Source organism: Apteryx mantelli, chromosome 3 (genome assembly GCF_036417845.1).
Source record: "Apteryx mantelli isolate bAptMan1 chromosome 3, bAptMan1.hap1, whole genome shotgun sequence".
Lineage (NCBI taxonomy): Eukaryota > Metazoa > Chordata > Aves > Apterygiformes > Apterygidae > Apteryx > Apteryx mantelli.
Genome location: NC_089980.1, coordinates 138,567,893 through 138,592,268, shown reverse-complemented (window position 1 = coordinate 138,592,268; position 24,376 = coordinate 138,567,893). Strand labels below are relative to the sequence as shown.

At 56.4% G+C, this 24,376-nt stretch overlaps 1 protein-coding gene across 1 annotated transcript; it reads left to right on the top strand.

Annotated features, from left to right (window-relative positions):
• The first annotated feature begins 725 nt into the window (after nt 1-725).
• Nucleotides 726-17,733, top strand: DRC1 (dynein regulatory complex subunit 1). The gene is made up of 17 exons (XM_067294630.1): nt 726-874; nt 1,988-2,081; nt 2,666-2,778; nt 5,561-5,744; nt 6,310-6,447; nt 7,202-7,288; nt 7,538-7,660; nt 10,561-10,700; nt 11,061-11,195; nt 11,342-11,571; nt 12,331-12,503; nt 13,289-13,378; nt 14,486-14,572; nt 15,318-15,526; nt 15,969-16,112; nt 16,600-16,702; nt 17,559-17,733. Exons 1-17 carry the CDS (start codon nt 726-728, stop codon nt 17,631-17,633), a joined length of 2,274 nt encoding a protein of 757 aa, XP_067150731.1. The 3' UTR covers nt 17,634-17,733.
• The last annotated feature ends 6,643 nt before the right edge of the window (nt 17,734-24,376 follow it).

Here is a 24,376-nt window from a genome sequence, read left to right as displayed (position 1 = left end):
CCCAGTGCAGCCCAGGACACAGGGCTGCCTTCCCTCAGCCTTTCTCTCCTGCTGTCCTCTCCAACTTTTTTCTTCCAAACACACCCATCCCCACTGCCTGTTCTTTGCTTTGCCTTGGCCTGACAGCGCCGGCTCACAGCCCCTCTGAGGGCTCCCCTTGCCCTGAGCAGGCTCAGGCTTGTCCCTGCTGTGCCCACAACTGTCGGTGCTCGGTGACACCATGTCCCGATGTGCGTGTGCTGGGCAACAGGCCAGGATCTTGGGGGCACGGGACGCCAGGGAAGTGTCACTGAAGCGTCGCAGCAGCAGCCCCCGCGTCTACCGCCACCCTCCCCGCTCCCGACCCGGCCCCTCAGAGCGGCCGCTCGCGGGGCACGGCGGCGCGCATGCGCGTTGGCGGCGGCTGCGTTGCCGGGCGACGCCGCGCACACCGGCTGGGGCGGGAGGAGAAGTTCGTCAGTGCGCATGCGCGGTGGCGGCGTTGCCGTGCAACGGGAAGCCGCGTGAGCCGCGGCCCGGCCCGAGGGTCGTGATCGCGCATGCGCGGTGGCGGCGTTGCCAGGGCAACGCGGGGCCTCATTAACGGCGGCGCAGACCAGGAAGCGGTAGCGCGCATGCGCGGTGACGGCGTTGCCGGGGCAACGCGGGGCCGCACTAACGGCGGCGCGGACCGGGACTCGGTAGCGCGTGCGCGGCGGCCTTGCCTCCGTGAGCCGCGGGGCCGCATGAGGCGCGGTGCGGGCGCGGAGGCGGCGGCGGCGTTGCCGGGGCGGCGGCGGCGGGGCCCGGACCCGGCCCTCATCGACCCCGGGCCCGAGGAGCGCATCGCCGCGCGCCGCCGCCGCATCGCCGCCCGCCTCGACGCCAAGTGCCGGTGAGAAACGGGCGAAACGGGGCCGCTCCCCCCCCCCCCCCACGCACACACTCCTCCCACCCCCAGTCCGGGGCTTTCTGCCTCCTCCGGGCCCGGGCCGCTACCGGGTCAGGGCCGGCCCCTTCGCAAGCGCCGCTGTGTCCAGTCCTGCCCCCGAACCGGCAGCGGGCCGGGATCTGCCCCCGCCCCTTGCCAAAGGGGTCTGGAGCAGGGCTGGGCAGTGCCACCCCCTCCAGAGCCCACGCTGGTCTGACTGAGTCCTGGGCAGTACCACCAAACTGGGTCAGTAACCGCCATCTCCAGCCCAAACTGCGACTGAACCGGAACAAAGTGGGTGACACCGAGCCAGTCGGGTGCCTGCTGACCCTGTGCCCAGAAGGCCTGGGCCTGGATCAGTAACACCCATCCCACCCCAAACAGGCTCGTTCTCCCCTTCCTGAGCCCAGAGCCTTCCTTTAGGTTGGACTGTGGAACTAGACTGAGGTCAGTGCCACCCCCTCGCCCAGCCCTGAAGTGGATGCAGACAGAGCTGAGCCAGGATCCCCCACAGTGACCCAAGGACTCCCCCAGCTGCAGGCTTTGCCGCCCCTGCCCTCTTTCCCCTGGGAAGCAAACCCTTGGGCTCAGACCCCCGGGCTGTGCTGCAGGCCCTAACCAGAGCTAGGCTCTGCTTCCAGCTCCAGAAAGGGAGGCCCGGGATCAGTTTTCCCTCAGACGGGTTTGCCCACACTTGCCTGCCTCCTTTCCACATCTCGGAGGGCCTCCTGGCCTGGGGCTAAACCTGCTGAGGGAAGGGGAGAGCAAAGCGTGCTTGGTGGAGCTGGGACTTCTGTCTTCTGCTGTTGACAGCAGCACCTTTCCTTTTTGCTTTGTGAAAAAAAGGGGCCCAGCTCCTTTGCAATCCCTGCCTCTCCCCTTGCAAATAAGATCTGGGATCTGGCAGCCAGGATCTGACCTGAAGCCCGTGAGGTTGGATCTCTGCCCTGAACATTGCCATGGTGAACTCAACAGTCTGTGCTGGGATCCACACACAGAGCTGGGGGCCTTTCAGTGCTAGAAAGGTGGTGTCATGCGCAGTGTTGTCTCTTTCTCTTTTTGCTTCCCTCTGCCCAGAGAGGCCCTTGGAGAAGATGCTGAGGCAAAGACAGCTGAGGAGGAGGAGAAGGAGCAGAGAGGAAGCCACAAGCAGATTGAGGAGAGCAGGCAGGTGCGGAACTGAAATAGAAAAGTCCTCTCAGGTCCCTGGTCTGTAGACTTTTGGCTTTGCCCTCCTTTTAGCTTAGTGTCACACAGCAGCATTTATTTGGGAAGAAGCAGTGGTGCAGACTCCTCAGGACTGAATAGGAGGTGATTCTTGGGCAGGATCCTAGGGATGTGATTTCCCTGTAACAAACTGCCCATGAATCAGAGGGATCTAGGACTGGTGGTGGCACATCCAAACCCAAATCCTGCCATGCTCAGCCCCATGCACATACCCAGGGGAAGAAACTAGATTGTGCTCTGAGCAAGAGACCATTCCTCTTGGTGCCGATGGCCTGCAGGGCTCTCCAGACGAGGATCTGTGGGGGCACTGAGGTCCTTCCAGTGCACATCAAACCCTGCTGTAGCATGGGAAGAGCTTATGGGGGCTTAAGAGGGCTTATGTTAAGAGGGCTTATGGGTCCACACAGACATCTCAGTGTGGGGACAAGAACCAGACCCTGGGCAGGCAGGATAAAGAGAGCTGCTCCAGTTTCCCTCCTTATGGAGCTCAGGTTTCTGGATATGAGATGTGTGCTATCTCTTTCACAGAGGCTGGCCAAGCTGCTCTTTGATGGCACACAGTTGGTGACAAATATCCAGGTGGCTGTTGACTCGAGGGAAACACAGAGGAGGGCAGAGGAGGCAGAGCTGAAGCTGCAGAGGTAAGAGACTGTGCAGTGGGTCTGCACTGCTGGGAAGATGTTTGTACTGCTCCCTAAGCACCTCCTAGAATGGCCATGTTGCACCTGGGACGTCCCAGCTCTGGTTACGCAGGGACGCTTTGTTAAACCTTAGGAGTTAGGGCTATGCTGAATTTACGTTCAAGGGCAAAATTCCAGGCACACAAGGAGCCTCCCGGTCCCAGCTTGCCACACATTCTGGTCAGCTGACTCTTTACAGAGCATCACAGGCCAGGGCTGGTGGCTTCTCGAGGTTGCACTGCTGTACTACAGACCAGCTGGTTACCGATCTCCTCCAGACCCATCACATCTTCAGCTCTAGAGCATGAGAAACATGCAGGGCTCTCAACTTCCCACCGGGAGTGCCGTAACACGTGCATTTGCAGTCTCCTTGCTCCGGAAGCATAGGCACAGCTGCCCTCACTTCTTGTTTGCCAACGAGCTCTGCTGAGCTTGGGGGTCACAGAGGAGGTGGTGCCCGGGGCGGGGAGAGGGGGAACATGCCACCCTGTGCTGAAAGGTATCTCGGTAAATGACCCATGCCCCAGCTGTAGTCTAATGCCGCAGCCCCTTGGTCGGGTGATCCAGTCAATCAAGGATGTGCCCCAACACCTAGTGACGTGTGGTTTCACCTAGAATGAACAGAAGTTGACGGTCCTGGAGTGATTGTGAGGGAGATCCTGAGTGTCCCTGAAGTGACTCTCTGTGGTCTGAAGCACCCCAAAAGAATTAAATGATTAACTTGGAACCACTTCAGTAACTCCTTCAAGACAGGCTCTGAATTTATAGCAAAGAGCAAATCCACAACCGTGAGGAGGTCTATCTTGCCAAGACTGCTTGGAGAGGCTGCAAATTGCAGCGTATCGTGCACTGCCTCTCGGGACCTTCTGTTTCCAGAGGTTGCCCTCCAGTAGCAGAGGTAAGGGTAGTTATTAGCCATACCATGAGAATGTGCTGGGAGAGCCACACCAGGCTGTCCTGTGTGAGGAATGAGAATTTGAGGCTGTCCTAATTTGAGAAATTGAATATTAAGACATTCACAGTGACAGTGGTCAAATGCTGGGACAAGGGCCCATGTTGCTGTGGAAACTTCTTCCTTGGAGATACTCAGGATTTGCCTGGACAAGATCCTGCACAACCTGCTCTGATGTTGAAGTTAGTCCTACTGTGAGCGAGAGCCAAAGAATTCCTGAGGCCCTTCCAGCTTCAGTTATTCTCTGATCCTGCCTGTGTGGCTTCCTGTGCAAACCTGTCCTGCTTCACCAGAGGAGCTGAGCTGTCTCCAAGGGACTGGCTTTTTCACCCCCGTCTCCAGGACTGAGAGTGTGGCTCTGCCAGGAAACACGGAGTCCTCACTCCTAGTTGCCTTTGGAGGGCACTGTAGGAACAGGTTTTGGGAGCCCGGTTGTAGCAGGATGCCTGTCCCTTGCTCAGATGGTTTCCCGCTGGGAATCTTATTAAGGAACCAGGTGCTGTGCCCAGAAACTGGCCCCTAGAGCAGGTCTGGGGGTGATGGCGGAGGAGGGTGTGCGGGAGCAGCCTGCTGCTGTGCCTGCTTGTGACTAAACAGAGGCCGTGGGTCCTGAGCGCGGTCCCATCAGGTATCCAGCGCCGGGGCTGAGGCTTGCACGGTCAGCTTGGCTCTCCCCCGCGGCGGCACAGAGCACGGCTCTCTCCTGCTCCCCATCTCCATCCAGCAGGCTACCTTAACCGGCGGCTCCCACCTTGTGCCCTGGGACCGGGCCATGGAGTGGGAGAGGGTTTGTCGCTATGCTGCAAAGGTGAGTGCGTGCTAGGGGACGTCTTGCTCCAACAGCAGGGTGACGTGGCAGTCTCTAGCCCTCACTTGACCTGATGCTCTAAACACTTTTGCTGTCACATCACGGAAGCAATGCTGCAGGGCCATATCTGTACTGGTACCCTGAAGAGCACCAGGACAGGGCACGGCCCCTCTCCTGCCCTTGCTGGCACACCGTGAGCCTGTTCCTTGGCATGATTTTGGCCCGTGCAAATGAGCCCTGCCCCATCCCATCCACAGTCAAGGATTAGCCTGGGGCAAGGCCCATCCCCAAGGCAGTTTGGATGGGCCCCTATTTGGAAGAGAAGAACATTTCATAATATGGACATGGGCTGTTCTGTAACAGTTGGCTTTGACACTAGAGTATGGTCTTTGGACAGTTTTGATTTCCTAATCTAGACACAGCTGGGAGGCTGTTTGGCACCACTTGTCCAACAACTCCTGCCGAGAGATGGCTCACTTAGCAGAAAGACCAAAAAGACCAGAGGTCCCTGCAGAGGTGACCACTGCTTGGGCTGAGCTCTTTAGTCTTTTCTCCTCCAGGTAAGTGGTTGTAAGAGCGTTGGGCCAGGGCAGAGCTAGCATCCTGCAGGCCCTTCTCTTCAGACAGGCATTTCTCCAGCCAGTCTGCTTTGGCTTCCTTTCCTTTGTGGAAAACACTGCCTTTAATGTCCAGGGTCTCTGAGACTAATGAGCTAATGAACTAGCAGGCTTGGATCTGCTGATTCTGTCATCGTTGCTCTGACTGTGTGGAGTGTCGGGGTGGACTTTGTAGCTGGGGTTACAGGAAAGCTGCTGGCCCAAAGATATCTTTATGCCACTTTGAATCCTGCATAACTCAGTATGAAAAATGCTCCTGTGGTGCTGGATGTGGCAAGGGCCATTGAGCCATGGCTGGAGCAGCTGTACTGCCTGCTGTCCTCCTGCATCAGCTTGCATTTGTCTTGTACTCCCTCCTGCCTGCAGGGTGGAGAGGCTGGAGAATGAAGCCAAGACTAATGCCTGCAAATTTGAAACGATCACCTCAAAATGGGCCTTGGCCAAGGAGAAGACAATCCCGCAGGAGCTGTGGGAGCTGCTGAACCAGCAGCAGCAGCAGTGCACGCTGCTCCTGGAGGAGAAGAACAAGCTCATCGGTGAACTGCAGCAGGTAGCACGGGGGCCAGGCAGGGACAGCCAGGAGGGACTGGCGTTTTCAAGCTCTCGAGGATGCCGTTCTAAAGCAGCGGTCATCCCTCTGTCCAGCTCTTCAGCCCCTCTGTACCAAGCCCTAGGCAGGCAATGGCTCTTCTCTGCTGGTAACTGAAAAGTGCTGGTATTACCCTGAAGTTGACTGGCTCAGAGCCACCCCCATCCACCCTGCTCCCCTGCCAACAGACAGGGTGGCCACCTCCAGCAGCCTTTTGGGATGGTTCATGAGCTGGGATCCATGTGTTGCTGTCAGTCCAGGGATAGGTGTGTGTCCTGGTAGTAGTAAGGCCAACCAGCAGGTCTCAGACTGCACAGTAGGAAAACAGTGAATGAGCAGAGAGGAGGAGCATCTCTGTTGAGGGAAAGAGTCTTCCCCGCAACATGTTCTTGATTCTCTGGCCCTTTGCCCTCATCATCTGCTGTACTTTGGGAAAGACGGTGCCTGGGTGTTAACCTCTCAGTTAGCCTCTGAGGTTTCCTGGCAAAATACTTCTCCAATTTCAGCATCTGCTCTTCTCTTCCAGGAGCTGAGAAGCAAAGACGAGCAATATGTGCATGCCCTTAAGAAGCAGTCAGATGATATCCACCTCCTTTTGGAGAGAATGGAGGAGCAGATCAGGAACATGCTGAAAAACTATCGTCACGAACTTCTACAGATTGAGGTAGCTAATTAATTTGTTGGAGAAAGAGTCCAGCGAGAAAACCTGCAGCCACTTCTCCATATCTGCCACAAAAAAGCCTCAGGCTCATTGCGCTGGCTGGGCTGACTTCTGTCCGGAGCAGTAGGTCTGATGTCTTGGTGAATGAGGCTGAAATCAGGCAAAGCAAGAGCACTGAGTGGTGCCAAGTGCTAGGGGCCAGCCTGTACGATGCTGGAGTCTTTCATGTGAATGACTGTGTAAGTGTAAGAGTAGCATGTGAAAGCTCTTGCTGCTTGATGGCTGGTTATTCATCTCTCTAAAAGCTATAAGGGAACACTGTGGCTGTTTGGCCTGACTTTCTGCAGAGCATGGACCAGAAGGTCCTGCTACACGGGTCAGGCCTGCATTTGTTGTTGAGCAAGAGTATCTCTCCCTCTTAATGTAACATCTTCCTAGGTGAAATCAAGTGGCTGTCTGATCAAGTTCCTCTGCTAAACATTGAAAATGGTTTCCAGTGAACTTGAAGAATTACCGACCACCAAGAGCATCCATTTCAGCTCTGGGTGGCTGGTAGTAGCAGTCCCAATGGGCTTGCAGTGTAAGGTCTCTACCAGTGGGGTCCTGGGACAGAGGTCAGGCCAGTGTGTGCTCAGTGGATAGCAGCAGCAATTTGGAGCCAGTCCTCTCCTGAAGGCTGCTGGCCCAGACTGCTGCAGGACTGGCAACAAGGGGAAGCGGGACCTTGTGATGCTGAAGGGCTCTGTTTCCTTTACAGAAAGCTTTTGAGCTAGAACGGCAAGAGCTGCTGGACGACAATAAGAAGAAATGGGAGGAAGCCATTCAGGCGCACAATGCACAGGAGGTAAAGTGCCCCTGCGGTTCGTAAAGGCTGCCAGGACCAGTGCTGCTCTCCAGCGCTGAGCTGCCTCCAAAGACACCGCATGCTAAAAGGCAGCTGGTTCCTGAGGAACGTGCGGGGCAGAAGGACAGGTTTGCAGCCTGCTCTGCCTGGGAATTATCTGTGCATGGCTTTGTTTAGGATGGCCAAGAAGCTGCGATCATGGGGGAAAGCTGTTACCACTGATGGATGGGATTCTTCTTGTGCCCATAGCTGGAAGACCTGGCTGCCCGTATGAAAAAGGTGGAAGAGTTTGAGAAGCAGTTGAATCAGCTGCAGGTGCAGGGTGTGGAGGAGTATAACAGCATGAAGAGCCAGCTGGAGAATAACGTGCAGGTACAGAAAGGGCTGGTGTGTGCCATGTGGGAGGGCAGTGGAGCAGACCCCCTGGGCTTTTCGGTTTGTAGCTGGCTGTGGAGAGCAGCTAGCTTGTAGGAGAGTTGCGACTGGTATCTGGCCACCTCGGCTCTTCAATAGGCACGGTCCAGCCCCATGTCAACAGGAACTGTTGTTCTATCCTCCTTATGGGCCTCACACATCATCATCCGTCTGCGCTTGGCTCCCAGAGGTCTGTAACACATGTGCTGTGGCTCCAGGACACATGAAGCACCTGGGAAGGTTGGGGGTTTGCCACTTCCAGCATCACGATTGATAAGATGAACAATAAGCATGACTCTCTCGAGACCAGCCATTTCAGACCAACCTTATTTCCTTTCTTGTCAGGGTCTTTGGCCTAGGAGATCTGAGCTTTTTCCTCTGATGTCTAGCCAGGGACCCCTGACTTCTCTAATACCTGGGATCTCCACTTGGTGCTAGAGTTATCGTGAGATTGCCCTTACTCGGCTAGTCAGGCGTGCAGTGGAAGAGCACAGCCCTCGCACGCCACCAGCTGAACAAGCGCGGGGGGACTCGCTCCCCTGCAGCTGGGATCCAAACCTTGCAGCTGTGGCTGCCCTGGATGTGGATGTCTTTTAACCCACTGCATTCTCTGCAAGTAACTGTGCGAACAAAACAGTGCATCTGTGGCTTTCTGCAGTCCTGCTAGTCAGCTGGGCTGCAGCCCCCGTGTTTTTCCTAGGCTGTCAGACTCGGTTTCCCCAGTATTATTTAGACTTCCCGGCTCAGTGGAGGGCCCTGCTGCAGCTGACACCTTTCTTGCGAGTTGTCACGTGTTGTTTGCCAAGGCCTGCGTGGCAGAAATGGGACACGTTACATCAGGACTTCAGTAAGGCCCGTGATATTTCCCATGTGATGTCCTCAGAGGAAACTGTGGGAAATATGGGCTAGAGACAATCTGTAGAAGGTTTTGCAGTGAAGTGCATGTGACGTGTAACTGTCAACAGGTCCCTGTCAAACTGGAAGGGCAAGTTCAGTGGGGCAGTCCTGAGTCTGCAATTTCTTCATCTTTATATTGATAACCTGGAGGGTGATCCAGAGCGTGTAACATTCACAAATTGCTCTAAGCCTGGGGGAGGGAGGCAGCAGCGCTTTGGGGATCAAGGTTCACAAACGGAAACGTGGTGCTGTTGCAAAAATGCACCTGCCGTCTTCAGCTGTAGTTGTGGGAGTGTTGTACATACAACAGGGGAGGTAATTATTCCTCTCTGCTTCGTACCTATGTCCGGGTTGGCAGCACACTAGAGGAGATGGGAGAGAGTCTAGAACAGACCAAAGGGAGCTGAGACAAATGACCCATAAAAAAAGATTGAACGTCTGAGGCTGTTTAGACCAGGGAAGAGATTTCTGTGGGGAGGTGATAAGTCTTCAAATATGTACATATTTTTTATAATAAAGGAGGAGAATGGCCTCTTCTCTGTGTCCACTACAGATGCAAGAAAAAAATCATGGGTTTGAATTTTGGCAGAGAACATTTAAATTGGCATTCGGATTTAGGTTTGAGTTGTTGAGATTTCACGTGAGGAAAACATAGAGATGGCAAGGGCTTGCTGAAGGCTAGCTACAGTGACTGTGCCATGCTCTTTGGTGCAGGATTTTAGGGATAGCTTAAATCAACTTCTCACCCAGGTGGGACTGCTTCTGGATGTCTTTCCAGGTTGTCTCTGCACACCCCGTTGTAAGTAGGGCTACCCAGGGTAGCTCTAAATCAGCTAACTTAGGTACCAGCCTGCAGCTCGAGACTGCCCACAGAGATCCCACTGGGCAGAGAACAAGGCCTCCCCGGCCTCAGCCCCTGGCAATGAAGGGCTGAGTCTCTTTCCTGTGCAGATTGTTGTGACCTTTCTTTGCCCAACTGAGCCTGTAGGTGATGGTTTAATTTGGGACCATGCAGCAGCTTAATTCAACACACTTTCTCTTATGGAAGAAGTCTTTATAGGCCTCCCCAGTAAAGCACTGCATTATAAGGTTTCTGCACTACCTCCTCTCACATGTGGGAGACACTTATACTAGTGAATTAAACCATGCCAGGCCTGGACACTACCGCTCACTCATGCACACGGACATGCTGCCTGTCAGGCCTGTGGCTGGAATTCCCCTGATCACACGCCGGTGTGTCCCCCTGCACTTGTTTCCAAATGGCTTTTAGGGCTGTCAGAGAGCAGTGGTCACAGGTAGGATGTGATGTCTCCCAGCCAAAAGGAGCAGCCCCAGGAGACTGGGGGAATTAGCGCTGAAAGTGCCTCTTCCTTTCTATCAGCTGTCAAGAAAACAGGGTGCTGAGGAGCTGAGAGAGACCTCCCCATTGCAGCTGTTGGAGTAAAGGAGGGAACCTACTGCCCTTTTCCTGTTCTCCAGGCTATGCAGTGAGGCAGTGCTGTCACAAATGCTTCAGTGCTAAAGACATGTTACTTGTTTTGTCTTGGTTTCTATAAGGCTTGGAGTTACTGTGTGTCCCTTCCTCCAGCTTCCCTTCCAGCTCAAACTGATAGGAGGGTAGAGGTCTCAGAGCCAAACAGTTCTTAAAAGCATCATGAAAATCAGCAGATAGGTTGAGGAGAGAGGCCTAAATTAGTGCCCCACCGCGGAAGAGCTGAGTGCAACTTCAGTCCCTTCTCCATTCCCAGGACATGGCCAGACAGCATGCGTTCATGGACAACCAGCACCTCCATCCCTCACCTCAGCTCTAGAGCATGCCACATGGCCAGCCAGGCAGGTGGGGTAGCTGGGAGAAGTGTGCATGGAAAGAGGGGATTTGGGGACGTAGGATCGGTAGTCTCCAGGCTTCAGTGTGACCTTTGCTCATGGCACGGCTTGTTTTATGTTGTTTGAAATGCCAGACCCTGGAGAAGCAGCTCCAGCAGATAAAAGCCATCTATCAGCTGAACCAGGAGAAGCTGGAGTATAACCTCCAGGTGCTCAAAAAGCAGGATGAGGAGAACATCATCATCAAATCCCAGCAGAAGAGGAAGCTCAACCGGTAAAAACAGTCCCTGGAAGATGGGCTCTGCCTTACCTGCTCTCACCTTCCATATGCCACGTGTTTTGGAACCCATCATCTAGCAAAGGCCAATGAGCCCTATCCCAACCCATTCCTGGGCGGGAGCAGGGGTTAGCCTGAGGCAGGGCCATCACCAGAAGAGCTTGGATGAGGATAATCAGAGAGTTAAACAGGATGGCAATGGCCAGTCTGTGCCAATTGGGTCAGGGACCATGCTCAGGCCTTGGTGCTGGGTAGTCACTAGTAGATAGGTAGCCCCAAGTCCCAGAGCCTTCATACAAGCTGGGTATGCGCAAAGACCCCTCTTCAGAGATTCCCAGCCTTGCTCTCCCCTTCCAGGCTTCACGACGTGCTCAATAACCTGAGAAGAAAACTGACCAAACAAGAGAAGCAGCACAGGGAGGAGAACCAGAGCCTGGCAGCTGACTATGAGCGCATTGTGGGGCAGTGTAAGGAGCTGCAGAGAATGATGAGGTGGGGTGTGTGTGGAGGTCTGGCTGTTCACCCACGATGAGACTTGGCTGCAGGCCTCAGAGCAGCTGAGTGAGGCGTTGAGGGATGCTGCCTCATTGCTCTGGGGCATGGAGGCTGCTTCCATGAGCTGTCTCCCTTCTGCACAGGCATTTTGCTGTCAGCGACACTGAGAAGTTCATGGAGGTCTGGCTCATGAACGAGGAGGAAGCCAAAGGGCTGATACGGAGAGCCTTTGATGCAGATCGCATCATTCACACCCAGCAGCTGGGGCTGCCCTGGGAAGAGCCTCGTTACTGGTTCCTGAACAATGTCGGCCCCCTCAGGCATTACAAGGCAAAGAGGACTGCCACCAAGCTGGCCGCGGAGGTGCTGACAGGTGGGATGCGCAGCCTCGGTGCCCTTGTTGCCCCTGTGGCACTGGGAGACCCTCCCATCCCCTCTGACAGCCCCCTCTGTCACTCCTTTCTTTGCCGTTGCTTGGAGGAGGAGGCTGAGGCACAGACAGGTTAAGGGGCTGTTGTCAGCGCTCAGCAGGGACCTTCCCGTGCTGGTCAGAGAGCCCATACTAGACGGGGGTAAATCCCCCTTCTCTAGACCTCAGCATCCCTTCAGGAGGTAGCCAGGAAGGAAAAGGATTGGTCCTCGCTGTCTGCACTGCGGGGAAGGCCAGGGCCTTGCAAGGACCCAGGGCTGACGTTAAGACAGTGCTTGGCAGGGAGGAAAAGGGTTTAACGGGCAGGAACATGGGGACCTGCCCAGGCCTTGTGGCAGTAAACGCTCACAGTGCTCATGGAGAGTGTTTCACAATAGAAACCAGTGAAGCCAAAGTCTGGAGTCTGCACTCCATCCCAAGGGCTGCACTGTGGGATCTTACCAGCTATTCGAGCCCAGGCAGAGGCTGGCCTGTGTCCCGCTCTGTGTCAGGCTGAGTCAGCTTGGGGATCTGTGCTTGGCCCAGTGTTCCCAGTTCCAGAAGTGCTGACCCAGAGCCAGCTCACATCCTCGGGCCTCAGTGAGGCTTTTTAGGTCTCAGGGCACAACTGTGATTCCCCTCGTGACTCCTCCAGTGGTGTGACTCATGCCAGCGGTCAGAGCACAAAGACCTTTTGCTCACCCTTCTTTCTCTGTGTTTCAGAGAGCAGCTGTGGGGGACAAGAGGAAGAAGGGAAAGAAAAGGGGAAGGAAGAAATGGCCAGTGGAGAAGGAGGAAGAGAGAACCCAGAAAAGGCTGACGATAGAGTCACACCTCTGCAAAATATCTCCAAGAAGACTGTCAAGAGGATCCTGGAGCTCGTGAGCGACGAGTCGGTGCGTGACAGGTGTAGTATATGCCTTGATCAGGAAGGGCAGGCCGAGAGCAGGCGTGCTGTCCCCTGGCTGCTGAGCTCTTCTGAGCCCCAGATCTTGGGATAAAGGTTTCTGCATGGCACCACCTTGCTATGCCAAGCAGTCTGTTGGCAAAGAGCTCCCACAGGCTGCAAGTGGATCCCTAAACCTTTTCCCTGCTTGTGGGGATGTATATGATTCTAGTAACAGGCACAGCCTGAGAGCCCAAATCCACTGGTGAGTATGTGCACCTGGATTTCACTGGGAGCGAGGTGCCTAACTACCTCTGTGGGTGGTGGAGGGCTGCATGTTCCCCAGGCCAGAATAAGCACAGGCCAGCAAAACTGCCACATCTGGTGGTCCAGGCTGTGTGCCCCTTCTCCAGGGACACTCAGGGGCTTCAGATCACGAGGTCCTTATGGCCATTGCTGTGCTCATGAACTAATGAGCGCCAGGCCCTTCTCTGCCCTGCAGCCCTTGTTCAGCAAGAGGTACTGAGGTTGGTAATGTCTTCCCTGCCTGCTCCTGCTGGGTGGTTATTCCAGAGCCTCCTGGCTGGGGAGGAACGTCCTCATGCTGCCCAACCTCTGCTGCCCTTCCCTGCTCAGCCTGCGGCTGTAGGGTGGCACAGCCGCAGGATGTCACAGGCTGGCTGTTCCGGCTCCCCAGCTGTTTCCCTGCCTGTTGGCTGTTCTGGGGCTGGGCTCTGGGCACAAGTGGAGACACTCACTACTTCTCCGTTCCCTTTTCTCTGCGTATCATCCAAGGGCTTCCTCATCGAGAGCAAGCTGCTGCGGCTCCTGCAACCGCTGGGGAAGCATGAGCGCACCCTCATGAAGCTTGACTCCATCTTCACTGTGAGTCGGGGGGTGGCCCGTTAAGGGCTGCAGGGAAGCATTTCCTGTGACAAGGCTGGGGGTCACGTGGCAAAGCTGTGTACACAGGACGCAGTGTCCCAAAAATGGCCCAAGAAAATGGTTGGCTGCATTTCAGGAGGGACAGATAGAGGGGAAATCAGGAACCCAAAGGCTGGGAGCCTGCTGGGCAGGCAGCTGTTTTTCTGGGCTGCAGAGAGCTGTAAGCATTGGGCCATAGGAAGGCAGGAGTCACACACAGAGCCACAGAGCAGTCATTATGATATGAGATATATGCGGTCATCATGGGGCTTTGCTCTGCGCTGGTCAGGCCGCTGCTGGGAAATTGCCTCCAGGTTTGGTCCCTGTCCCCCTGAAAGGTGGGGAGCAACCGGGAGAGTCCAGAACAGGGGGCAAGAATGGTGAAAGGACTGCAGAGCGTGACCTGCCAGGAAAGGCTGAAGGAACAAGACTTGGTTCATCAAGGGGAGACAGAAATGGCCTTCGAAGCGGCAAAGGGCTGTTGCACAAGGAGAGGGAGTCACCTCTGCCCTGTGTCCATGTGGACAGGACCAGGAGACATAGGACTGAGCTGCCCAAGGGATGTTCATCTGGGCTGTTGGGGGAGCTTTGCGGCAGTGAGTGGAGAGAAGCACTGTGGGACAGTGCTGCAAACTGGCCAGACACCCCTCAGTCCGAGCCAAAACTGCTGATGAATTGGATGGTGTCTCCAGCCTGTTCTCAGACACTGAGATTTGTACTCTTTCATCCACAAATATCCCCAGCCATCCCACACAAACTACTTCTTACTAACTGTTCCTGCACAGGTCTTGGGTAGCCATTGCCCTGTGCTGTGGTCAGAAGAGGTGCAGAGATGGCTGTCACCTCCTCAGGGCCTCCCAGAGGAGCTTGGCAAAATTCCAAGCATCTGGGACTTAAAGCTGAATCAGACTCCTTCACTAAGTGCAGTCAAGCAGCATCCCTCCATCACTGCAGAATGACCTTCCCTTCCACAGAGGGGCACCCTCTTCTCCTGGGAAATGCTGTTCATTTAGCTCCCGCTCCCATGATGTCTCTGAGGGACTCTAACCTGGCTCTTCTGCTCCCCAGGCCCTCGAGATCGACAGTGAGGATGACCTGTACCAGCTGGTGGATTTCTTCCTGAAGTACAAAGCCCAGGAGGTGGCAGTCAGCCAGGTGGGACAGACAGGGACAGTGGTGGGGAGAGCCTGGCAGAGCAGGGGGACAAGGAAAGAGGGAGCAGAACATCTCCTGAACATCCAGGGAGGACAGCGTGGGACAGCCCACCATAGCAGACCTGAAGTATCTCCCTGTGACTAGACAAGGGAGATGAACAGAGTCAGGGCTGGGCACTGCCCCTGCCCACTGGGTTTGGTGGGGGGGGGCGGGGTCCAAACCAAGGCCCCCAGCCCCAACCCTGAGCAGGGACAGGGGTTAGCTTGGGGCAGGGCCATCCCCAGGACAGTTTGGAGGAGCCCTGGTTGCGAGGGGTGAATTGAACAGCCTGGCCAGGGCCTGCCCAGCTGGAGGATTGGGGCAGGGAAGAGCCCTGCTACGGGGTGGATGGAGCTGGACTGATGCCAGCAGGGAGTTTAAATGAGACCACGATGTTTGGGGAGTGAGTTTATACCCAAAGGGATCTGTCCAGGCTATGCCAGTTGACCTTCAAACCAGAGAACATCTGGCCCATTTTACTGCTGGCGCAGGCACAGCCTAAGACAGCAATGAGGCCGGTGAGTTGTGATCTGCTTCTGCCTTAGCCAAACGGGGCCTCCTGTACATCCTTTTTTTGCCTGAGCTCTCTAAATTTGTGAGAGAATGAGGCTGCAGGTGGCTGGGAGCTCCCGGGGGGATGCAGTGCTGTGAGGAGGAGGAAACAGGAGGAAGGGCACAGTGTCCATCTTACCGGCCTCCCTTCCAGAGCCAGGCTGCCCCTCACGGCCAGGAGGGCCCAGCCAGTGAGGATCCGGCAGATCTGGCTGCGGACACAGCAGATGATGGAGCCAGTTCCCAGAGGACCGAGCTGACATCCTCTCGGAGCTCGCTGGACTCCCTCCCGTCTGTGTACGTCCATGCTGACGACATCCTAAAGATCCTCAAAGCATTTGTGCGGGATTTTGACAAGCTGAGGTGAGACTATGAGCAGGGGCCCTTTGCCAGGGACAGAGCAGGGCTGGGAGCACGGAGCGGGCGGAGGACTGCGGGGATGCGTGCAGGGCTGGGGGAGGCTGCGTTGTCCTGACTGGAGCCCCTGCCTGCCCTGCAAGCTGACAGACGGGTGGGAAAGGTCCCACCAGAGCAGGGGTTGCTTCTGGTACAGGTCGGCTCCGAGGGGCAGTGCCGGGGCGAGGGATGGCTGGGAACGACTGGGCAAGAGGTGAACAGCAGCCCAGGGGGAAGGAGCCAGACCCCCAAGGCAGGCAGGTGCCAGCGGCACTCACAACAGCTATGGGCTTGTGCTCATTTATGTGATGATGGCAACAGTGCTCAGTGCAGCTGAGGGGTCCAGGGTTGCTCCTCACCCACATAGAGCAGAACCTGGAGCTCCAGAGCTTTTCTCTCTGTCCCTCAGGGGGCAGGACGATTCATCAAAGGATTTGCTCCAGGGACAGGACAGCTCCAAGGACGGGGAGTACTGGAACGCCCTGGCACACGCTATCCCCGAGTCAAAGCTGAAGCTTTGGGACGCGCTGATGGTGGCACTGGAGAAATATCAGTGAGTGCCTGGCAGCGCTGCTGGGGACAGGGCAGGCTGACAGCTTGGCTGGGGGAGCCGCGCCGGGGCTGGCACAGGCTGATCCTGCAGGCCTTGCTGGGAGAGCGGGCTGCCAAAGCCAGCTGCCCACGCGGGCGGGTGCTCGGCAGGACTTCTGCGATGTCCCCACGGTGGCTGACAGGCGCTGAGCCTGGAGCAGCTAGGCCCAGCGCCCAGCGCTACCTGGGGGTGCTGCCAGGACAGCGTGGCAGGAGAGCAGCGCTGGTGTGTGGGGCTGGTTCTGGGACTGTGCTGAGGACCAGCTGAGGGATGCACAGCACTGGTGACACCCGGCAGGGCCACACGAGGTGACCCACGCGCTCCACACATCCCTGGAGAGTGGCTCTGCCGGGTGTGTAAGACCCCAGAGACCCTGCCAACAGCTCCCTGTCTGCCCTGGGGCCGAGGCTTTGCTGGTCCCTGGTAACACAGGACCCTTTCCGCACAGCAACGTCCTTGCGCAGAGGGCCAGTCTGATCACCGAAGTAGCTGTCCTGCAGCAGCAGAACTCGGAGCTGTGCCTGCTCCTGGATCAGTACGTCACTTCCAGCGTGAGTGGAGCAGCCTCCTGCCCGTGTGCCCTCGGGACCTTGGTGCTCCGGCTGAGCGTGTGACTGTCCAAGCCAGTTTCGGGTGCAGGTTGGAGCTCGCAGCCTGCTGGCAGTACGCTCGGCACAGAGGGTGCTCAGAGCTAGGGACTGGGCGTGCAGGAAGGGAAGCAAGAGTCTCCTGAGCCCATGGGACCTGCAGGGCTAGGCAGGATCCGGCTGCACAGCCTGCCTAAAGAGTTGCGAGCTGGCACATCCACTGGCTGTGGAGATCCCACCGTGGGCGTGAAAGGCAGGGCTGGCCATTCACCTCTCCCCTCCCAGACCAGGGCCCATCCAAACTGCCCCGGGGTTGGCCCTTCCCCTGGATAACCACTGCCCCTGCCCAGGGATGGGTTGACCTCGGCACTGTCCCGGTGTGGGCGACCAGAGGGCAGTCTGGGCCTTGCTGTGATATTTATTAGTGTAGACGGAGCTGAGGAGCGCCCTGGCTTTTTAGCCAGGACTTTGGAGGATCCCTGCCCTCTTCCCCAGGGGACCTGGAAACACGAGAGTGAGGATTCACGGGGCCCTGGTGTTCCCTGCGAGTCCCAGCGATGCTGCCAGCGCTCCCGGGGCCGTAGCAGAGCACCCAGCTTGGGCACGCTCGGAGCCATATCTCTGCTGGGCCATTAACTGGGGCTGGAGTCAGACCCTGGATGCTGCCCCGGGGCCTGCGCTGGGGGACCCATAAAGACGGCAGATTACCCCCAGGCTCGCTCCCAACTGTCCCCGCCGTGTGCACCCCGCGGAGGTCACAGACGCTGGGGCTGCTGCCCGGAGCTCGGCGCTGTCAGGCTCAGGGTGCCTTTTCCCACAGGTGAACCAGGAGCTGCTCTCCCCTCCCGTGCAATGGATGGACCTGGAGCTGCCCGGCCCCGAGGAAGCCCAGTGAGAGCCTGGAGTCAGGGCACGGCTTTTCTCTGCCCCCTGCCAACGCTGTATCTGGAGCCGGTGCTGCCTGGCAGGGGCTAATACACCTCTTCCAAACCGGGGCTGCAGGCGTGTGTGTGATCTCCCAGGAGGGCCCCTCTGCCCTCTGAAGGTGCTGGTGGGTCACAGCTGAGCACTCCCCGATCCTGGGGACTCACAGCGCTGTGGGAAAGTGCTTCCCTGCTCACACCTCAAAGCCACGTGGGCTGTGTCCTCCCCTCCCCACCCCTTCCCTCAGTGGAGCCAAAGCCAGGCAAGAGCCTTCATCTCCAGCCTGGGGCTGTCTGGGCTTGCTGACAGCAGGTTGTAGACACTGTTGGCTCTGTAGACCTTTCCCAGCTCTCTCAGCTGACCTGAGCCCACCAAGCAGCAACCACCACCCCTGTGCAATGCCCTGCTCCACGCTACCCTGCTCACAGCCTCCCCCCATCAGCCTGATGGCATCCTCCTAGGAGCCCCGGTCCACCCTCTCTCCCTTACCGAGAAGCCTGATGTCTTCGCCTTCTGCAGCTCTTTTTATTCAAGATCACAGGTTTGCTGGTGGACGCCCCCAGGAAATTGCAGCGGTTGCATATAACCGGTGTAGGACCCGCCACCCCACCTCCTGTCGCAGCCTTCGAGTTACGCTAAAGGGCTCAGCCTGGGCCCTTTCCCTCCGGCTCCCCTGACCACTGTGCCCTGAGCGCGGGCAGGCAGTATTGCTGCCCCGAGCCCAGACACCAGCTTGCTCACCGTATGGTGAATCTTCTTCCAGGTGGGGGGATGCAGCCGGTTCAAGGCAGAGGTGCTTCTCCTCCCCTCCTCTGCTGCTTCTTGCAAGGAACCTCATTCCTTCTTTCCCTCATGCTGGCTTCTGTCCCATTCTACTCCTCACCTGGGATATGCTCAGCCCAGATTGGACCGTGTGTGTGTAACCAGGCTGGGACTGAGTCACTGAGTGTTGGCGTCCGTGGCTGTGGCACGCTGGTGGTCCCGCAGAGAGCTCCACGCATGTTTCTCCATCCCAGGCTTTCCTGGACACAGCAGGGACACGGCACCAACCCAGCCCTGGCTTGCTTGCACAGAGCAGGGATGTGGCACCATCCCGTACTGCTGATGGGGGGGAGCAGCAGCAGAGCAGCCCGTGGTAGTGGGGAAAGAGGGCCAGGGAGCACCCTGGGGCCAGTCTGAAACCAGCTCCTCCATAGCCAGGGCCCATGGCCAGCACTTCTGCAGGGTTGGGGCAGGGCCCTGTGTGAAACCAGCTCCTTCCTCCTTCCCAGTTCTCTCAAACCAGCATCTCTCCCTGCCCCTGCGATGAGAGCCAGGGCCCTGGTGGGTCAGTACGGCTGAGGGACCCTTCCAGCAAGGTCGAGACAGGATCCTGCTCTCTGGCCCCCTTCAGTCTTCTGATCCCATGGTCCTGCAGCTGGGACCGGAGATGATCCCTCAGCATCACTCTTGGCCTGAGCCCAGCGTCGTGGCATTTGGGACCAGCAGCATCCTAAAACCAACTCCAAGAGCCCCAAAGGTAGTGAGTGAGGGTCCTGTACACCTGAAGCCAAGAACAGGTGGGTCTTTGACAACTTAGCTCTGCAGCAAGCTGAGAAAGGAGCCTACCTCCTCCCCCATGCACAAAGCAAGAAGTGCCGCAGCCCCAATAAATCAGCAGGACACTGTGAGAGTGCACAGCGCCAGGGGACCCAGCTGCCTGCGAGCCCCGTGGTGGTCCCACCACCGCTGCCAGCCTGGTGGCCCGGGAGATGTCTGCGAAGCTGGAAACCTCCCTGCCAACAGCAGGGTCTGCCCCTCACAGACCTCGAGGTACCTCGAACCTGCCGGACTCGGCAGCTGCTGGGGCACGGTGGCTGGTATCTCCTGTGGTGCCATCGGCCCCTTCAGTGGGGACCATGGCAGTGCTGGCCCAGAGGGCAGGCGGTGGGACTGCTCCGTGCCTTGTCCGTGTTGCTGCCCTGGTGCAGCTCTTCCCTCTTAAACAGGAGACTTGAGACCTGATTCAGAGGACTGTGATGTTTATTGATTAAGCAACGCCTCTAAGAAACTAATGATGCCTTAATGGGCTGATCAACACATCGCATTTAAAAGTAGTATTAATTCACAATTACATCACTGTAAAGAAATCTTATAAGTCACGCACAAGCGCTGTCAAGCTGCAGTCCTGTTGCCTTCCCCTCTCCCCTTCGTACTTCCACCCTTCCACACCAGCTCCTCCAGGCATAGCCCTGGTGGCGAGCCTGGCAGGTTATCCTAGGGATCCCCCCGGCATCGCGGGAGGCCTGGGCCACAGGTCAGCATCACCGCTGTCTGTAGGTGTCCCTGCTCCTACCGTCGGAGACCCTGCCCTTCTTTGCTCTTTACCTGATTCTGTACCTTATTCCCCACTTTTTCTGTTCTGAACCCACCTTTTGCTGCCCCTGCGCGGCCTTTTCTCCCCCCAGAGTCCTCCCAAATAAACAACATTCCCTCAGTTACTTTTCCCCCATTGGTCCCAATTCTGCTACATCTCCGCCTAAATTTGGGGGTTCTGACACTATCACGTAGGCAATCTCAGCCCCAAATGGTATTCCTGATATATTATCTAGATGAGGGCAGTCCGGCATCCCACAGTTCCTTTCCGATGCTTCGGTTCGTATTGGTTACACTTCATTTGCGTTTTAGGCTTTCTAGCCGGGATTATCTTACTTTAGCCTTGACTCCCCTACCTGCCTCCGACGAAGCACAAGCCGTTTCTCATCCCGTGCGCAGGCAGGCTGCATACCAGAGCAGCAGAATAACACCTTTCTTGCTCACCAGTATCTGTGCCCTTGAGTAGTTGTCATCCCCCTCCTGGTTCCCACCGGAGGCCAGAGCCAGCTTCGAGGCCTGGTGCACCCGGGGGACCTCTTGCTCTCCAGTCACCTCCTGGGCTGGGTGACCTCCGAGGACACGCAGGCCACTGTGGATGCCCAGCTCAATCCCCTCCAGCTGGAGTCCATCACAGCTTCTGGGATGGGTACCAGGCTGCATAAGATGTTCATTTGGGCATCTGAGCACATTCCCTTTTTCTCTACCAAGGAAAGTGTATGCAAAGCAGTACAGAATAGCACTACCTGTGTCACTAATAGCACAAGTGCAGGATGTAGCATTAAATGTTGCACAGCAGTAGCTTTTGGAGACTATCCCGTGAACACGTCTTTCCAGTGATGAGCAGTTAGCGGTTCACTGTCAGTCCCCAAATCTAAAAGGTTCTTATTCTCCAGAGTGACCGTCAGGCTTGCAGCTTGTTGTCAGCTTCTGAGAAGACTATAACCAAGGACCTATAACTAGATATAAAGCATTTGAGGTTGTCTATGTTGTCTCAAGGCTCAGGGTTAAAATTCACCTGAGCTCTTTTCCTGACAAGACACAACATTCAGCCTCAGCGGCGATGTTCCCTGTAGCTGTGTCTTGGAAACAACAGAATAACCTGAACCAGGCCTAAAATGCACAAGCTCTTTCCCCCTGCTAGAATCCCTTCTTTCAGGAGCAATTGTATTGCCCCCATGCCCTTTTCCACCTCCATGCTGTACCGGTACGGGGGCTGGAAGACGGGGTTTCCCATGGGAATCACTCATTTCCCAGCCCAGCTTCTGCTTTCCTCTTGGCCCGGAGCACCCTGAGGATCCCTGTGACTTCTTCATTCTCTAGAGCAGCAACATGATATAATTTCCCCTCTGATACCGCACTGAAACCCAGGCAGAAGATCTAACCCTGAAATGTCTGCCCCTCTTGCCAAAACCACCCACACCTCCAATCTATCTTCCCCTCTACACAGCTGGGTTCCTACTTCCTTTTCCACATTCACTGCCTACTCCCCATTTCCAGATTGATTTACGTGCGAGCAGAGGAGCCCGGTAATCTAACAAAGTTGTTTCTGATCCCATATTTACTAAGAAAGTATTTGCAATTTCCCACCGACCTTGAAGCATACATCGTACTGCTGCATAGCCCCTTCTCCCCGGATCCCGTGTCAGTGCGGTGGAGACAGATCCCACTGACGCCAGGGGTTCGGACTCCTAAGCCCAAAGGTCCTTTAAGGATGGATATAGGTTTTTCTCCGTGTAAGAAGGATCTGATGGCTCCTTTTCCAGTTCTGATTTATCCTAGATTTTTCTCTCATCCCCTTTTCTAGTAAGATTTTTGTCATCCAAGCAAGTAAAACTCCCATGGGCTGACCATCTTCTGGTTCTTCCCCGATCACCCCATGAACTTAGCAAGAATTTCCAAATCACTCCTCTAGGAACAAATTTCTGGACCCTCACAGCTATCTCCCTTTTTAGCTCCTCTTTTCCCGCTGCTCCTATAAGTGTCCCCCCATCCTCCAGTATAGCCATACACTCACAAAGGGATCTCCTGATGGGAGCAGGTCCCAGGCTGATAAAGAGCCTTCTCTGCAGCTCCGGGGCACAACGGGCCAATACTCCTATATCGCCCCAATCCACAATTACTCGGTCTGTGTCAAAGCCAGGGGTCACTGGATCATCCCTTTCACACCCAGATCATACCCGCTTTCAGACCCAGATCAGCATATTCTCACAAAGACAGGCTGATGCCTCCAGGTCATCTGCTCAGGGCATCTCCTGAACGTTATCTTTTAGAGGCTCGTGATCTCCCAGATTCCTGATTATTGGTCTTAAGATTTCTCTCCCTGACATCAGATGGTTATAGGGGCTCTGATAACCACTGCTGCCTTTGACCAAGGCAGTCCTGCCGCTCGCACCGCTCATTTAGCCTCATCACATAAGAAAGGAGTTCTCTGCTCCAGAGTGCAGATCCTGCACAGCCACGCAGGCCACCCCTCTGCCTTTTTTTCCTCCTTTCTGGACATTCCCCACTCCCCCGTGGTCTAACGTCCCGGGTTATTGCAGCTCTTTCATACTCGGGAACTGCTCGGCCTGTTTGTTCACCAGAGGGTCATTGCGCCAGAGCGTGAGCGTCCCGCTGTGAGCTGCTCCAGGTTATTCTGCGAGCTCTTTACAAGCTGCTCCTTCTCCTCCACTGCAGCTTGTAAATCCCCGATTAGATCAAAGGACAGCCTCTGGAAAGCGGAGCATTCCTTTTCTCCTCTTGGGACGTACAAGGAGGTATATTTTTCCCAAGTTTCACCAGCTTTGAGAGAGGGATCCTGGCTAGTAAGTTCATAATCCCAAGGATCCTCTCCGTGCTCCAACACAGCCTGCACTAGCAGACACCTGCCTTCCCAGCCCAGAGGACCATCAGATTCCCCTTTCTCCTTTAAGTTTCCGCCCTTCTTTAAACTAGGACATCTCAGTACCAATTAGCACAAGCCCCAGCTGGGAATTCCCAGACAAGCCCCCAACTTATTACTGCCCCAGTCCGACTCTCCCCTTTTAGACTGGAAACCTGAGACCTGACTGATTTCTCCTCCCAGAGTCCTCCCAAATAAACAACATTCCCTCAGTTACTTTTCCCCCATTGGTCCCAATTCTGCTACATCTCTACCTAAATTTGGGGGTTTTGACATTGGGCACTTTTGGTCCAAAATAGTACTATTTATACAGTTATCTAGATGAAGGTAGCCTGGCATCCCATGATCTCCTTCTGACGCTTCGGTTCGTATTGGTTACACTTCATTAGTGTTTTAGGCTTTCTAGCCGGGATTATCTTACTTCAGCCTTGACTCCCCTACCGGCCTCCAACGAAGCACAAGCCGTTTCTCATCCCGTGTGCAGGCAGGCTGCATACCAGAGCAGCAGAATAACACCTTTCTTGCTCACCAGTATCTGTGCCCTTGAATAGTTGTCATCCCCCTCCTGGTTCCCACCGGAGGCCAGAGCCAGCTTCGAGGCCTGGTGCGGGATTGCTTCCTCGCTGTGCTGGAGCGGGAGGGGCTGGCGTGCCCCTGCCGGCCCCGGCTGCTCTGCCCCGCTCACTGCTATATCCCTGTTGGAAAGTGTCCCCTGAAAGCGCATTTTGAGGGATGTGAGACCCCCAGGCCAGGCATCCCGCAGTAGCCAGCTGAGCACCGCTGCCAGCCCCGGCCAGGGACGCAGCACGGCCTTGGGATCGGAGCCATCGTCACACCCTGTTTGTTCAAGATTAAAACTGGGAAAGAGTCCACAAAGCAGAAATGCAAACAAGGAGCGAGGTGGAGGAGGTGGAAGACCTGGAAAGGGGGATGGGCAGGGCAGGTGGGAGATGGGGAAGGCACCATCCAGCGCTGAAAAGCTCCCGTTTGCGGGGCTGAGCAGAGACCTGGTGCTGAGACATGTCCCACGTGCTCCTCCGGGCTCCCGGGATCACCGAGATGTCACGGGAACCCCGTTCCCGACCGAAGGGACCGGCCGGCCTCCGACTCTCGTAATTGCAGAGAAAGTGGGTTTTAGCAGCCCCGAACCCACGGGGGCCTCAGAAAAAAGCTAAACCCCCAACCGCGACCCTCTGCGTGGGCACGGGACACCCACGGGGGAGTTCAGCTGCCCGGGGAGATGCCCCTCAACAGCAGCAGCAGCAAAGAAAAGGGCCGGAGGAGGGTCGCGGGGGGGGCAAAGCCGTGTCGCAGCAGGTCCGACGGCCGAGGGCGGGCAGCGGGGTTAGGGTCCCCCCCCCAAACCGGGGGTGATGCTGCGGGCGGCGGGGGCCGTGCCCGGCGCTGCGCCCTCCCCGCCGGCTGCAGCCCGGCCCCGCTCCCGGCCCCGCTCCGCCCCGCTCCGCCTCCCCGGGCGC